This window comes from Neophocaena asiaeorientalis, unplaced genomic scaffold (genome assembly GCF_003031525.2).
Source record: "Neophocaena asiaeorientalis asiaeorientalis breed wild unplaced genomic scaffold, Neophocaena_asiaeorientalis_V1.1 scaffold54, whole genome shotgun sequence".
Taxonomy (NCBI): domain Eukaryota; kingdom Metazoa; phylum Chordata; class Mammalia; order Artiodactyla; family Phocoenidae; genus Neophocaena; species Neophocaena asiaeorientalis.
In genome coordinates, this window is record NW_020174938.1 from 1,318,231 (window position 1) to 1,331,827 (window position 13,597).

Genomic DNA, 13,597 nt, shown 5'->3' on the forward strand with positions numbered 1-13,597 from the left:
GTGCGGGCTTTCTCTAGTTGCAGAGAGTGGTGGATACTCTTCGTTGCGGTACGTGGGCTTCTCATTGCGTTGGCTTCTCTTGTTGCGGAGCACAGACTCTAGGCATGAGGGCATGCGTAGTTGTGGCTCGCGGGCTCTAGAGCGCAGACTCAGTAGTTGTGGCGCACGGGCTTCATTACTCCGCGGCATGTGGGAACTTCCTGGACCAGGGCTTGAACCCTTGTCCTCTGCATTGGCAGGCGGATTCTTAACCACTGCGCCACCAGGGAAGGCCTACTTAAGAGATTTTTGAAATGCTGCTTCATGGGTAGGTGCTTCCGCCTTGTATTCTGTTGAAAGGATGAAGATACGGAGGCTTCCAGGAGGTGATGCAAAAAAAAATACGGATACAAAATAACATTGAGACTTCTGATTTCAAGAATGTGTTTTGTGTCAAAAAATTTTCTCAATTGTAAATAAATGTGAAAACTGTTGCTATCATCAGTGAGTAGTCCAATCAAATAATTTATTCTGAACAACCATTTAGGTGTGCAGATCAGGAGCAGGTAAGGATCGGGCTTGGTGGAAGAGTGCAGCTTTGAGAAATCTTTAGGAATTAAGAAGATGGGATTGAGTAATACTTTTTCTATCTTCACATGTTCCTAACCTCAATCTGGGAATAGGCTCACCACCTCTTAATCTACTTTTTAACATGCCTTCCAAAGGCCATTTGTGGGTTTATTCTCTTCCTCCATTAAAGTCATAAGGGACAGATACACCATCATTGAGCTTAGAATTTTGCTTTACAGTTTTCTGTGGGCCTAAAGTATTTTTTTAGTGATGGGCTCTAGCCCACTGAGTTACAAATCTGTGACCATTTATTATGTATCTGTTTGCAAGGACTGTGCTGGGGACTGTTGAGGGTTATGAGGTAAACTTTTGTTTGGGCCCTCTAGGAGAGACTCAGATGGCTACACAAGGTGGGAGTACATTAAGAGCCACAAGAAAAATCCACAAAAAGATTTATGGGGCTTCAAGTGGGTGAAGGATGGTAGTACATTTGGTGACAATTATCAGGGGCACCTTCATAGAAGAGGAAACTTTTGAGTTGAACATAGAATGGTATAGAATTTGGATAGGCAGATGCAGAGATGCAGGAGGAAACAGTTCAAATTTTGATAACCTAGATGCTCTGGAACATTCTCAGCCTGTGAGTTTGGTACTTGATGAATCTGGATAAATATGCATCAATAAGTATAATTCCAATTCCAACATGTGGGGTATTCCCTCCATACCACCAAGCAATTCTCCCCCATAAACTGGGTGTTCTGCAGTTCATTTCAACCCTGACACTATGTACCTGGAGATAGCCTCAGATCACACAGGTTAAAGGCTCAGTCCTAAAAGACTGTCCCCTGCCCCCTTCAGACTCCAGTGGCAAGTCCAGGTTGTCACCTTTGCTTCTGACCATAGATCAGAGGTTCCAATGCCCCCTCCTTGGGTTCGATTAATTTGCTAGAACGGTTCACAGACTCAAATGTTATACTTAATAGGTTACCAGTTTATTATAAGAGGGTATAACTCAGGAACAGCCAGATGGAAGAGGTGCATAGAGGGCAAGGTATGGGGAAAGGGGCATGGAGCTTCCATTCCCTCTCTGAGAGAGCTGCACTCCCTGCACCTGCATGTGTTCATCAACTTGGAAATTCTCCAAATCTCATCCCTTTGGCATTTTGTGGAGGCTTCATTCATTACAAGGCATGATTGATTAAATCATTGGCCATTGGTGACTGAGCTCAATCTCCAGCCCCACAACCCTTCCTGAGTGTGTGTGTGGGGGGGATGGGACTGGAAGTCCCAACTCCCAACCCTTTCTAGTCACGTGGTTGGTTCCTCTGGCAACCAGCCCCCATCCTTAGATGATCTAAGGGCATTCTAAAAGTCACCTCATTAATATAGCAATGGATGCCTTCCTCGCGCTCCTGGAAATTCTAAGTTTTAGGAAGTTTGCCAGGAAACAGGGTCAAAGACCAAATATATATTTCTTATTATAAATTCTTCTTGTAAGGCCAGTCACAAAAGTTCAGGCCAGTTCAGGAAGGCAATTATTTCAGTCCCAGATGTGTCCCACACTCTCTATGTCTTTGTTTTGACCCAGGTTTTCAATTTGCCTCATCCATCTTATTACTTATAAATGTTTTCATTCAATGGTTGCTTTACAGCTTTGAAACTCAGAGGAATGGACTGGTGTTTATCTATGACATGTGCGGTTCTAATTATGCCAACTTTGAGCTGGATCTTGGCAAGAAAGTCCTAAACTTGCTGAAGGTAAGGCTGTGAAATGGCCCTTTCAACCCCCCTTCAATGGTTAGGGTGATTTTTTTCTATTCTTTATGAGATTTAGGAATGATGTAAACTTCAGACATTGTGTTCAGTTTAAAGGTCACCTGTAAATGATGACCAATATCTGCTTCCTCAGAACAAGAAACAATCTTAAAAGTAAAGTGGGAGGAATTAAAATAAAATACACAGGAACACTGAGTCATAAAGGTGGGATGTCTCTTTCTGGGAGTTTTTTTTTCTTCTGTACGCGGGCCTCTCACTGTTGTGGCCTCTCCCGTTGCGGAGCACAGGCTCCAGACGCGCAGGCTCAGCGGCCATGGCTCACGGGCCCAGCCGCTCCGCGGCATGTGGGATCTTCCTGGACCGGGGCACGAACCCGTGTCCCCTGCATCAGCAGGCGGGCTCTCAACCACTGTGCCACCAGGGAAGCCCTCTTTCCGGGAGTTTTGTAGAATAAGAATTAATGAAGCCTAGGTACGGCCATTGTCTGTGAAAAATGTCACCTAACCAGTAACTTGCAGACTTTTTGTCTCAACCTAGTCAGAAATATGTTTTACATTGCAACTTAGTGTACAATAATATCAATATATGTACACTAACTATACATATACATGTAAAGTTATATACATAGATAGGTTCTTAATCTCTTACCTCAAACTCTTAAGTCCAGAGATATTATTTAATATTTTGAACTTTAAAAGATAATATGGTCTGTATGTCACTTTAATATCAAATATTTCTGCAATGAAATGTATTATTCATATCATAACCTTTGGAGAAGAGCAAAGGTTATAAATAGCTTATGGGATTTCAGGTCAGATTTTGCTGTCCCATGAATTTTTGCACTAAACTTAAAAAAGAAACTAGTGGCTTTCAGAGCTGTTTAGATTTCAGAATTTGAGCATACAGATGTATGTATGTGTGTGTACATATTTATAAAACAAAAAGTTTCACAAAACAAGCTTTACTTTTACTCTGTACAATCATTTTGATTATTCTGTTCTATAACATTTTAAAAACGTTAGTCATAACCTACTAAATTGATTTCAGGACCCACTGAGTGACAACCTGCAGTTGGAAAAACATTGATCGAGGAGTCTGTGTAGTCTTTTTTTTTTTTTTTGGCCCAGCTGTGTGGCATGTGGGATCTTAGTTCCCCCACCACGTATTGAACCCATGCCCCCTGCATTGGCAGCGCAGAGTCTTAACCGCTGGTCCACCAGGGAAGTCCTGTAGGAGTCTGTGCAGTCTTTGTTCCGGGACCTCACTTGGGAGTACTGTGGAACTAGATGTTTAGAAGTGTTTATTTACTATTACAGCTTTACAACAGAAATTATATAAAGAGAGTATTATACTGCATGTTGTTTTCTGGGACTTCACTTGTGATTGTATTACTAAAATTCCTATTGTGGCATTTAGCTTTGATTCATTCCTTTTTATTGATGGGTGAAGGATTTATACCTTTTAATTCCTCATCCATTTATGAATACACCAGTTTATTTATCTACTTCTCTTGATGGCTCTTTGGGTCATTTTCTGATTTTTGCTATTGTGAACAGTGCTGCTATGAACATTTTTATACATGTCTTCTGGTGCATGTGTGCAAGAATATCTCTAGGGCAGTGTTTCTCAACCATTTTTTCATTATTGCCTCACTAAGGAGTCTTTTTTAGACTCCCCCCACCCCCAGTTGTTGTTCTTCTAATGAAATTTTAATACCACAGATATAATGTATATATCTTGATGTACTGAATGTATTAACATATATATCTTGATGTACTGAACGTATATCTATGCTTTATGCACAAAAAGAGTGTGTATGTTTGGGTTGTTTTTCCCATTCCCCACTCTCCTCAGAACTAATTTCACCCCCTTGGATGTGATATCACCTCTATTGAAAATGCATGCTCTAGGGGAATTCCCTGGTAGTCCAGTGATTAGGACTCCGCACTTCCACTGCTGGGGGCCTGAGTTTGATCCCTGGTTGGGGAACTAGATCCCGCATGCATACCGCAACTAAGAGTGCACATGCTGCAACTAAGAAGCCCGCATGCCACAACTATGAACCCACATGCTGCAACAAAGGATCCTGCATGCCAAAACTAAGACCTGGTGCAGCCAAAATAAATAAATAAATATTAAAAAAAGAAAAGAAAAGAAAATGCATGCTCTAGAGTATACATCTAGGAGTAGAATTACTGGGTCGTAAGGTCTGGGAAGATTCAGTTTTATAAGATAGTGTTTAATTGTTTTCCTAAGTGGTTGTACCCACCTGCCATGTGTAAAATTTCCACATCCTCTCCAATACATGATAATGTCACACTTCTTAATTTTTCCCAATCGAGTGGGTATAAAATGGTATCTTGTGGTATAACTTACCTCTCTCTTATTAGTGAGATTAAGTATCCCTTCATATATTTATTGGCCATATATGTTTTCTTCTGCTGCAAAATGCCTGTTTATGGCTTTTACCCATTTTCCTATCATCCATTTATGTAGTTTTGTACTAATCTATTTCTCTGTGTGTGTGTATATGTACATACATATACTCTCAGTTTATAGCTTGTTTTTTCACTTTTTATACAGTCCTTTTGACTAACGTAAGTTCTTAGTTTTAGTATGATTAAATAAGTCTGTATTTTATTTTCTGCTTAATATGTTTTGCATTGTAAATCCTTCCCTATTCCAAAGTCAGAAAAAATATATTAGCTATTTTATTTTATTTTACTGCTGTACCACTGATTCCACCATGTGTATTAATGTTTTTAGTGATTTTTTTTATTGTGGTAAAATATACATAACAAAACTTACCATTTTAACCATTTTAAGTGTACAATTCAGTAACATTAAGTACATTCACAATGCAACCCATCACCACTATCCATTTTCAAAACTATTCATCATCCCAAACAGAAACTCTGTGCCCATTAATCAATATATCCCCACCCTGCCCCACAGCCCCTGGTAACCTTTATTCTACTTTCTGTCGCTATGAATTTGCCTATTCTAGGTCCTCATATAAGTGGAATCATGCAGCATTTGTCCTTTGTGTCTGATCACTTAGCATAATATTTTTAAGATTCATCCATATTGTAACATGTATCAGAATTTCATTCCTTTTTAAGGCTGAATAATATTTTATTGTATGTATATACCACGTGTTGTTAATCCATTCATCTGTCAAACAGTTGGGTTGTTTCCACTTTTTGGCTATTGTGAATAATGGTGCTATGAACATTGGTGTTACAGCATCTGTTTCATTCCTTGCTTTCAGTTCTTTTGTGTATATGCCTAGAAGTGGAATTGTTGGATCACGTGGTAGTTCTATGTTTAACTTTTTGAGAAGCTATTTTCTTTTAAGAATTTAAAATTTTGTTTTTGTCATTTAAGACCTTAATCCATCTGGAGTTGATTTTTGAGTATGGTATGAGATGTAGGAATCTGACTTTTTTTTCCATATGGATAGCTAATTTTTTTCCAGTTTTGCATACTAAATAGTCCCTCCTTTCCACAACATAGGCTTTCTGTTTGTCAGTTTTAACAGTCACAATAACCTGGTAAGTTAATATATCACAGACAGTTTAATCATCTAACCATCTTTCTGTATTATTCATATTGTTTTCAGGTTTAAATAATACTATTATGATCATTTAAGCTTTTTCTTTTAAATTATTTTAAGAAGGTATTTCTAAGACATGGATTATTTGGCTAAAGATTATGAATATTCTTAATCTTTTATACATTACTAGGTTACCCTCCATAAAAGTGGAAAAAAATTTACACTGTCACCAAGAAATACGGGTATCTATTTCCTTCAGCCATCCCAGTACTGCATTCCATAAATTTTTTCTTTTTTTTAACATCTTTATTGGAGTATAATTGCTTTACAAGGGTGTGTTAGTTTCTGCTTTATAGCAAAGTGAATCAGCTGTACATATACATATATCCCCATATTTCCTCCCTCTTGCGTCTCCCTCCCACCCTCACTATCCCACCCCTCTGGGTGGTCACAGGGCACCGAGTTGATCTCGCTGAGCTATGTGGGTGCTTCCCACTAGCTATCTGTTTTACATTTGTTAGTGTATATATGTCCATGCCACTCTCTCACTTTGTCCCAGCTTACCCTTCCCGCTCCCCGTGTCCTCAAGTCCATTCTCTATGTCTGCATTTTTTTTTTTCACGTCACATGGGTAATGTGCCACAAGGATGGAAGGAGGCACATGTCACACAAGCGCATGAAAACCCAATCATCACACTTATGAACTACAAAAGGATCGATGTCTGCATCTTTATTCCTATCCTGCCCCTAGGTTTTCCAGAACCTTTTTTTTTTTTTTTTTTGGATTCCATATATATGTGTTAGCATACAGTATTTGTTTTTCTCTTTCTGACTTACTTCACTCTGTGTGACAGACTCTAGGTCCATCCACCTCACTACAAATAACTCAATTTCGTTTCTTTTTATGGCTGAGTAATATTCCATTGTATATATGTGCCACATCTTCTTTATCCATTCATCTGTCGATGAACACTTAGGTTGCTTCCATGTCCTGGCTATTGTAACTAGAGCTGCAGTGAACATTGTGGTACGTGACTCTTTTTGAATTATGGTTTTCTCAGGATATATGCCCAGTAATGGGATGGCTAGGTCGTATGGTAGTTCTATTTTTAGTTTCTTAAGGAACCTCCATACTGTTCTCCATAGTGGCTGTACCAATTTACATTCCCACCAACAGTGCAAGAGGGCTCCCTTTTCTCCGTACCCTCTCCAGCATTTATTGTTTGTAGATGTTTTGATGGCCATTCTGACTGGTGTGAGGTGTTACCTCATTGTAGTTTTGATTTGCATTTCTCTAAAGATAAATGATGTTGAACATCCTTTCATGTGTTTGTTGGCAGTCTGTATATCTTCTTTGTTGGCAATCTGTATATCTTGGAGAAATGCCTGTTTAGGTCTTCTGCCCATTTTTGGATTGGGTTGTTTGTTTTTTTGTTACTGAGCTACATGAGCTGCTTATAAATTTTAGAGATTAATCCTTTGTCAGTTACTTCATTTGCAAATATTTTCTCCCACTCTGAGGGTTGTCTTTTCGTCTTGTTTATGTTTTCCTTTGCTGTGCAAAAGCTTTTAAGTTTCATAAGGTCCCATTTGTTTATTGTTGTTTATATTTCCATTCTCTAGGAGGTGGGTCAAAAAGGATCTTGCTGTGATTTATGTCACAGAGTGTTCTGCTTATGTTTTCCTCTTAGAATTTTATAGTGTCTGGTCTTACATTTAGGTCTCTAATCCATTTTGAGTTTATTTTTGTGTATGGTGTTAGGGAGTGTTCTAATTTCACTCTTTTACATGCAGCTGTCCAGTTTTCCCAGCACCACTTAGGGAAGAGGCTGGCTTTTCTCCATTGTGTATTCTTGCCTCCTTTATCAAAAATAAGGTGACCATATGTGCATAGGTTTATCTCTGGGCTTTCTATCCTGTTCCATTGATCTAAATTTCTTGTTTTTGTGCCAGTACCATATTGTCTTGATTTACTGTAGCTTTGTAGTATAGTCTGAAGTCAGGGAACCTGATTCCTCCAGCTCCGTTTTTCTTTCTCAAGATTGCATTGGCTATTCGGCATCTTTGGTGTTTCCATACAAATTGTGAAATTTTTTGTTCTAGTTCTGTGAAAAATGCCATTGGTAGTTTGATAAGGATTGCATTGAATCTGTAGCTTGCTTTGGGTAGTATAGTTATTTTCACAATGTTGAGTCTTCCAATCTAAGAACGTGGTACATCTCTCCATCTGTTTGTATCATTTTTAATTTCTTTCATCAGTGTCTTATAGTTTTCTGCATACAGGTCTTTTGTCTCCTTAGGTACGTTTATTCCTAGGCATTTTATTCTTTTTGTTGCGTTGGTAAATGGGAGTGTTTCCTTAATTTCTGTTTCTGATCTTTCGTTCTTAGTGTATAGGAATGCAAGAGATTTCTGTGCATTAATTTTGTATCCTGCTACTTTACCAAATTCATTGATTAGCTCTAGTAGTTTTCTGGTAGCATGTTTAGGATTCTCTACGTACAGTATCATGTCATCTGCAAACAGTGACAGCTTTACTTCTTCTTTTCCGATTTGGATTCCTTTTATTTCTTTTTCTTCTCTGATTGCTGTGGCTAAAACTTCCAAAACTATGTTGAATAATAGTGGTGAGAGTGGACAACCTTGTCTTCTTCCTGATCTTAGAGGAAATGGTTTCAGTTTTTCACCATAGAGAACAATGTTGGCTGTGGGTTTGTCATATATAGCCTTTATTATGTTGAGGTAAGTTCCCTCTATGCCTACTTTCTGGAGGGTTTTTATCATAAATGGGTGTTGAATTTTGTCAAAAGCTTTTTCTGCATCTGTTGAGACGATCGTATGGTTTTTTCTCCTTCAATTTGTTGATATGGTTTATCACACTGGTGATTTGCGTATATTGAAGAATCCTTGCATTCCCGGGGTAAGCCCCACTTGATCATGGTGTATGATCCTTTTAATGTGTTGTATAGGATTTTTAACTTGCTCCTTCATCTGCTGTGTGTTTCTCTGTCTTCTCATTTTGCTTAACTTACTGTGTTTGGGATCTCCTTTTCACAGGCTGCAGGTTCGTAGTTCCCGTTGTTTTTGGTGTGTGCCCCCAGTGGTTAAGGTTGTTTCAGTGGGTTGTGTAGGCTTCCTGGTGGAGGGGACTGGTGCCTGTGTTCTGGTGGGTGAGGCTGGATCTTGTCTTTCTGGTTGGCGGGACTGCGTCCGGTAGTGTGTTTTAGGGTGTCTATGACCTTATTATGATTTTAGGCAGCCTCTCTGCTAATGGATGGGGTTGTGTTCCTGTCTTGTTAATTGTTTGGCATAGGGTGTCCAGCACTGTAGCTTGCTGGTCGTTGAGTGGAGCTGGGTCTTAGCGTTTAGATGGAGATCTCTGGGAGAGCTTTCGCCGTTTGATATTACATGGAGCCAGGAGGTCTCTGGTGGACCAGTGTCCTGAACTCGGCTCTCCTACCTCAGAGGCACAGGCCTGACACCCGGCCGGAGCACCAAGACCTGGTCAGGGCACACAGGACAGCCTCATCCAAGGGCACTTGCGGGCAGGTAGGGCACACCCGATTGGTTTAGTCACCGAGAGGGCGAGTCCGCCTGCCCGCCCGCCGGTCCTGTCCCCTTCCCTCTGACTGCCTGAGCGGGTGCAGTCTCGCTTCCTCCAGACGGAGTCTGGGAACCCCACTTCCCTTTGCTCTTTTTTTGAATTTAGAAGTTCTAAAATAATAACATCCTTTTTTTTGTTGTTTGAACTCCTTTAAATAATAACATTGTAGTATCTTCTTTTTTTTTCAAATGTTCTTTTGCTGTTAATGTGTCCTCCTTTATCTGGTTCAAAATAATGAAACTACTATGGATGTTTTGTTGTTGTTTTGCTATATAAATTCAAAGAGAATGAAATAAAAGTTTGGTTGCCTTAAAATCCATATCATGTTTTTCTTAGTGACTTATTGCTCTGTCATTGGGAGCAGATAAAATTTTAAATATAGTCCCCTAACATCCTCATTCTCATGAAAGTTGTAAGTAGAAGTTTAATGCACAGTCTCATACTTAAGATTTTCAGATTTTTTAAAATTAATTAATTAAATTTTGGCTGCGTTGGGTCTTTGTTGCTGTGCGTGGGCTTTCTCTAGTTGCAGCTAGTGGGGGCTACTCTTTGTTGTGGTATGCGGGCTGCTCATAGCGGTGGCTTCTCTTGTTGCGGAACATGGGCTGTAGGCACACGGGCTTCAGTAGTTCTGGCACACGGGCTCTAAAGTGCAGGCTCAGTAGTTGTGGCGCACAGGCTTAGTTGCTCCGCAGCATGTGGGATCTTCCCAGAGCAGGGCTTGAGCCCATGTCCCCTGCATTGGCAGGTGGATTGTTAACCACTGTGCCACCAGGGAAGTCCTTACCCATTTTTCTACTGAAGTGTTTGTCTCATTGATTTACAAGACTTGTTATTAAGAATATTAAGAGTATTGTTAAGTATGTGTTACCAGCATTTTTGCAGTTTATAATTTGTTCAACTTTATGGTGTCTTTTGTCATACTACTATGTTTTCTTAATTTTTCATTATCGTTTTAATATACTATATTACATGTAGTATATTTAATAATATATCATATTATATATGGTACATAATATTATGGACAAAATAATTTGTTTTCAAATAGCTGGCAACATTTGTTAGCTAATACATTTATTTCCCTACTCATTTGGGATAACACCTTTATCTTATACTTAATTTCCGTATGGTAAGTATGTCTATTTCTGGACTCCCTGTTCTGTTGATCTAGGCATCAAGACCAACATATTCACTTTTTAATTTATTGTAGCCTTATAATAAAGTTTAATATCTTACACAACAAGCTTCCCTGTATTCTTTTATTTCTAAAAGTTGTTTTGACCTTTTTGCACTTTTATTCTTTTACATGCACTTTCATGTGTTTTTATTTAAATTTTTACTGATATATAACATGCATAGTAAAAACAAACTTTATAACTAGTTTTTATAAATTATAAAAGCAATTAAAAAGTAATTCAAGGAAAAGTCTCTGACCACTCCCTCACACACCCCAGTGCCATTCCCCAGAGATAACCACTTATTCAAAATTATAAATCTGATGAGAAATATTTTAAAAAATCATCATCTTTTGATTAGATGAATGTTAGAGTCATTCAGTCAAGTTCTGGAAGATAAAACACTTTGGGATTTAATTTGGATATAATGAGTTAATTGGAGAATTGACATCTTTACAGCATCATCTTCTCCTGTCCAGGAATACTATGTTTTGTTTTATGGATTTTTTAAAAGTCTTTTGTTATGTCTTTCAATAAGATTTTAAAATTATGTGTCTTGCATGTTTCTTATGACGTATATTCCTAGGCTAAAAAAATGTATACCTATATATGTATGTATAAACGTAGCAGACACCAAGGATAGATCATCTTTTTTGTATGACCGGTGACTTACAGGGAGAGAGAGACAGGGAAAGAGGCGGTGCTTGTGTGCACAAGTGCTATTATAAACCAGAGGCTTTTTACCGTTATACCTTTACGCTGATTATCATTTATAGGGTGGCTAATTTTTTCATATTTATCTTTTATACTTTAAAATACTATTATAATTTATATTTATCTTTTGTACTTTAAAATGCTATTATAATACTTTAAAATACTATTATAGGGACTTCCCTGGTGGCGCAGTGGTTAAGAATCCGCCTGCCAATGCAGGGGACACAGGTTTGAGCCCTGGTCCGGGAAGATCCCACATGCCGCAGAGCAACTGGGCCTGTGCGCCATGGCGGCTGGGCCTGCGCTCTGGAGCCCGCGAGCCACAACTACTGAGCCCGTGTGCCACAACTACTGAAGTCTGTGCGCCTAGAGCCTGTGCTCCACAACAAGAGAAGCCACTGCAATGATAAGCCTGTGCACCACAACGAAGAGTTGCCCCCGCTCACTGCAACTAGAGAAAGACTCCACGCAGCAACAAAGACCTAACACAGCCAAAAAAAAAAAATACTATTATAGTGGGGACTCCCCTGGTGGTCCAGTGGTTAAGGATCTGACTTCCGCTGCAGGGGACGTGGGTTGAATCCCTGGTGGGAGAGCTAAGATCCCATGTGCCACAGGGCAACTAAGCCTGCACGCCACTAGAGAGCCCGCGTGCCACAACTAGAGAGCCTACGTGCCACAACTACTGAGCCTGTGCACTCTGGAGCCCGCACAGCACAACTAGAGAAGGCTGCGTGCCACAATGAAGAAACAGAGCAGCCAAAAATAGATAAATAAAAATATTTTTTAAAAAATACTATTATAATCTAACTGGGAATAATTTCTTCCCAGTTAGAATACCAGTATTATTCAGTATCCCTGCCTATGAGAAGTGTTGAAATATTGAGAAACTAAATGAAACTAAGAGCTATGGATTAAGAAGGAATAATTTTTCACTCTTATGCCTTGTGCAGATCAGGGTGTCTCTTTTCTTTTAGACCTCATTTGCCCTTGTGCCCTCTAGATCATATTGATTGATTGAATGAATGAATACGTAAGTAGATGAAGAGATGAGTGGAAAATCAACGATTATAAACACACAGATATCAGAATAAAGGCAAGATTATGAGAAATGTTTCATGTTCATTTTATTCATGATCTAGTTGTTCCTTAAAGTTTTAATAATCAGAACTTAAGGATGCACACATGTATGCTGACAAGAAAAATCAGAGTAGTTTTGATCCATAAAACTTACACTGACAACATAACATTGTTACTTTTAATTTTTATTTTATTTATTTGCTTCACAAATAAGATTTTCTCTGAAAATGCAGCATTGTGCTGACAATAAAAATCATAGAGAACTCATGTGATCAGGGAAATATAATCACGGAAAAAAATAGTAAGGAGATATCCATCTGTTATCAAAGTTTCCTTTGAGATTCCTCTTTCAGATCTGCCGGAAGACTTGAGAATCTTTAGGGTATCTCTTACTAATGTAACTGCAGGTCCTGAAGTCTTTCTCTGTCATTAAATGGGTCCAGATCAAATAACTCAAAGCCCATGCATTTAAATGTGCAGATTCCAGCACACTCACCTATAATTCTGAGGTGTCCCAGGCCAAACTTTTGTTCTTCTCTGTTTCTCCATAACCTCATTACTTTTAAAGGTAAATCCGCTTTTAATTTCTTTCTTTCTTTTTAAAAAATTTTTATTGGAGTTTAGTTGATTTACAATGTTGTGTTAGTTTCAGGTGTACAAATCAGTTATATTGATATATCTACATATGTACACTCTCTTTTTTTTTTTTTTTTTGGATTCTTTTCCCATATAGGCCATTACAGAGTATAGAGTTCCCTGTGCTATACATCAGGTTCTTATTATCTATTTTCTATATAGTAGTGTGTATATATCAATACCAATCTCCCAATTTATCCCTCTCCCTGCTTCATCCCCTGGTAACCATAAGTTTGTTTTCTACATCCGTGACTCTACTTCTGTTTTGTAAATAAGTTCATTTGTACACTTTTTGTAGATTCCACATATAAGCGATATATGATATTTGTCTTTTTGTGTCTGACTTAACTTCACTCAGTATGACAATATCTAGGTTCATCCATGTTGCTGCAAATGGCATTATTTTGGGTTTTTTTATGGCTGAGTAATATTCCATTATATATATATACCACATCTTCTTTATCCATTCATCTCTGTATGGACACTTAGGTTGCTTACATATCTTGG

General features: G+C 38.6%; 1 protein-coding gene and 1 non-coding gene across 3 annotated transcripts in view; one reads left to right on the top strand and one right to left on the bottom strand.

Annotated features, from left to right (window-relative positions):
- Window positions 1-13,597, top strand: part of PTPN9 (protein tyrosine phosphatase non-receptor type 9) — a 78,210-nt gene that overhangs the window by 41,477 nt on the left and 23,136 nt on the right. For both annotated transcript variants that reach the window (XM_024761784.1, XM_024761785.1), the window contains one exon: window positions 2,202-2,307. In XM_024761784.1, the coding sequence (XP_024617552.1) occupies window positions 2,202-2,307 (106 nt within the window). The remainder of the gene's footprint in view (window positions 1-2,201; window positions 2,308-13,597) is intronic.
- On the bottom strand, window positions 6,503-6,597 carry LOC112410986 (small nucleolar RNA U13). Its single transcript, XR_003005545.1, has one exon. It is a non-coding gene; the product is annotated as a small nucleolar RNA U13 (small nucleolar RNA).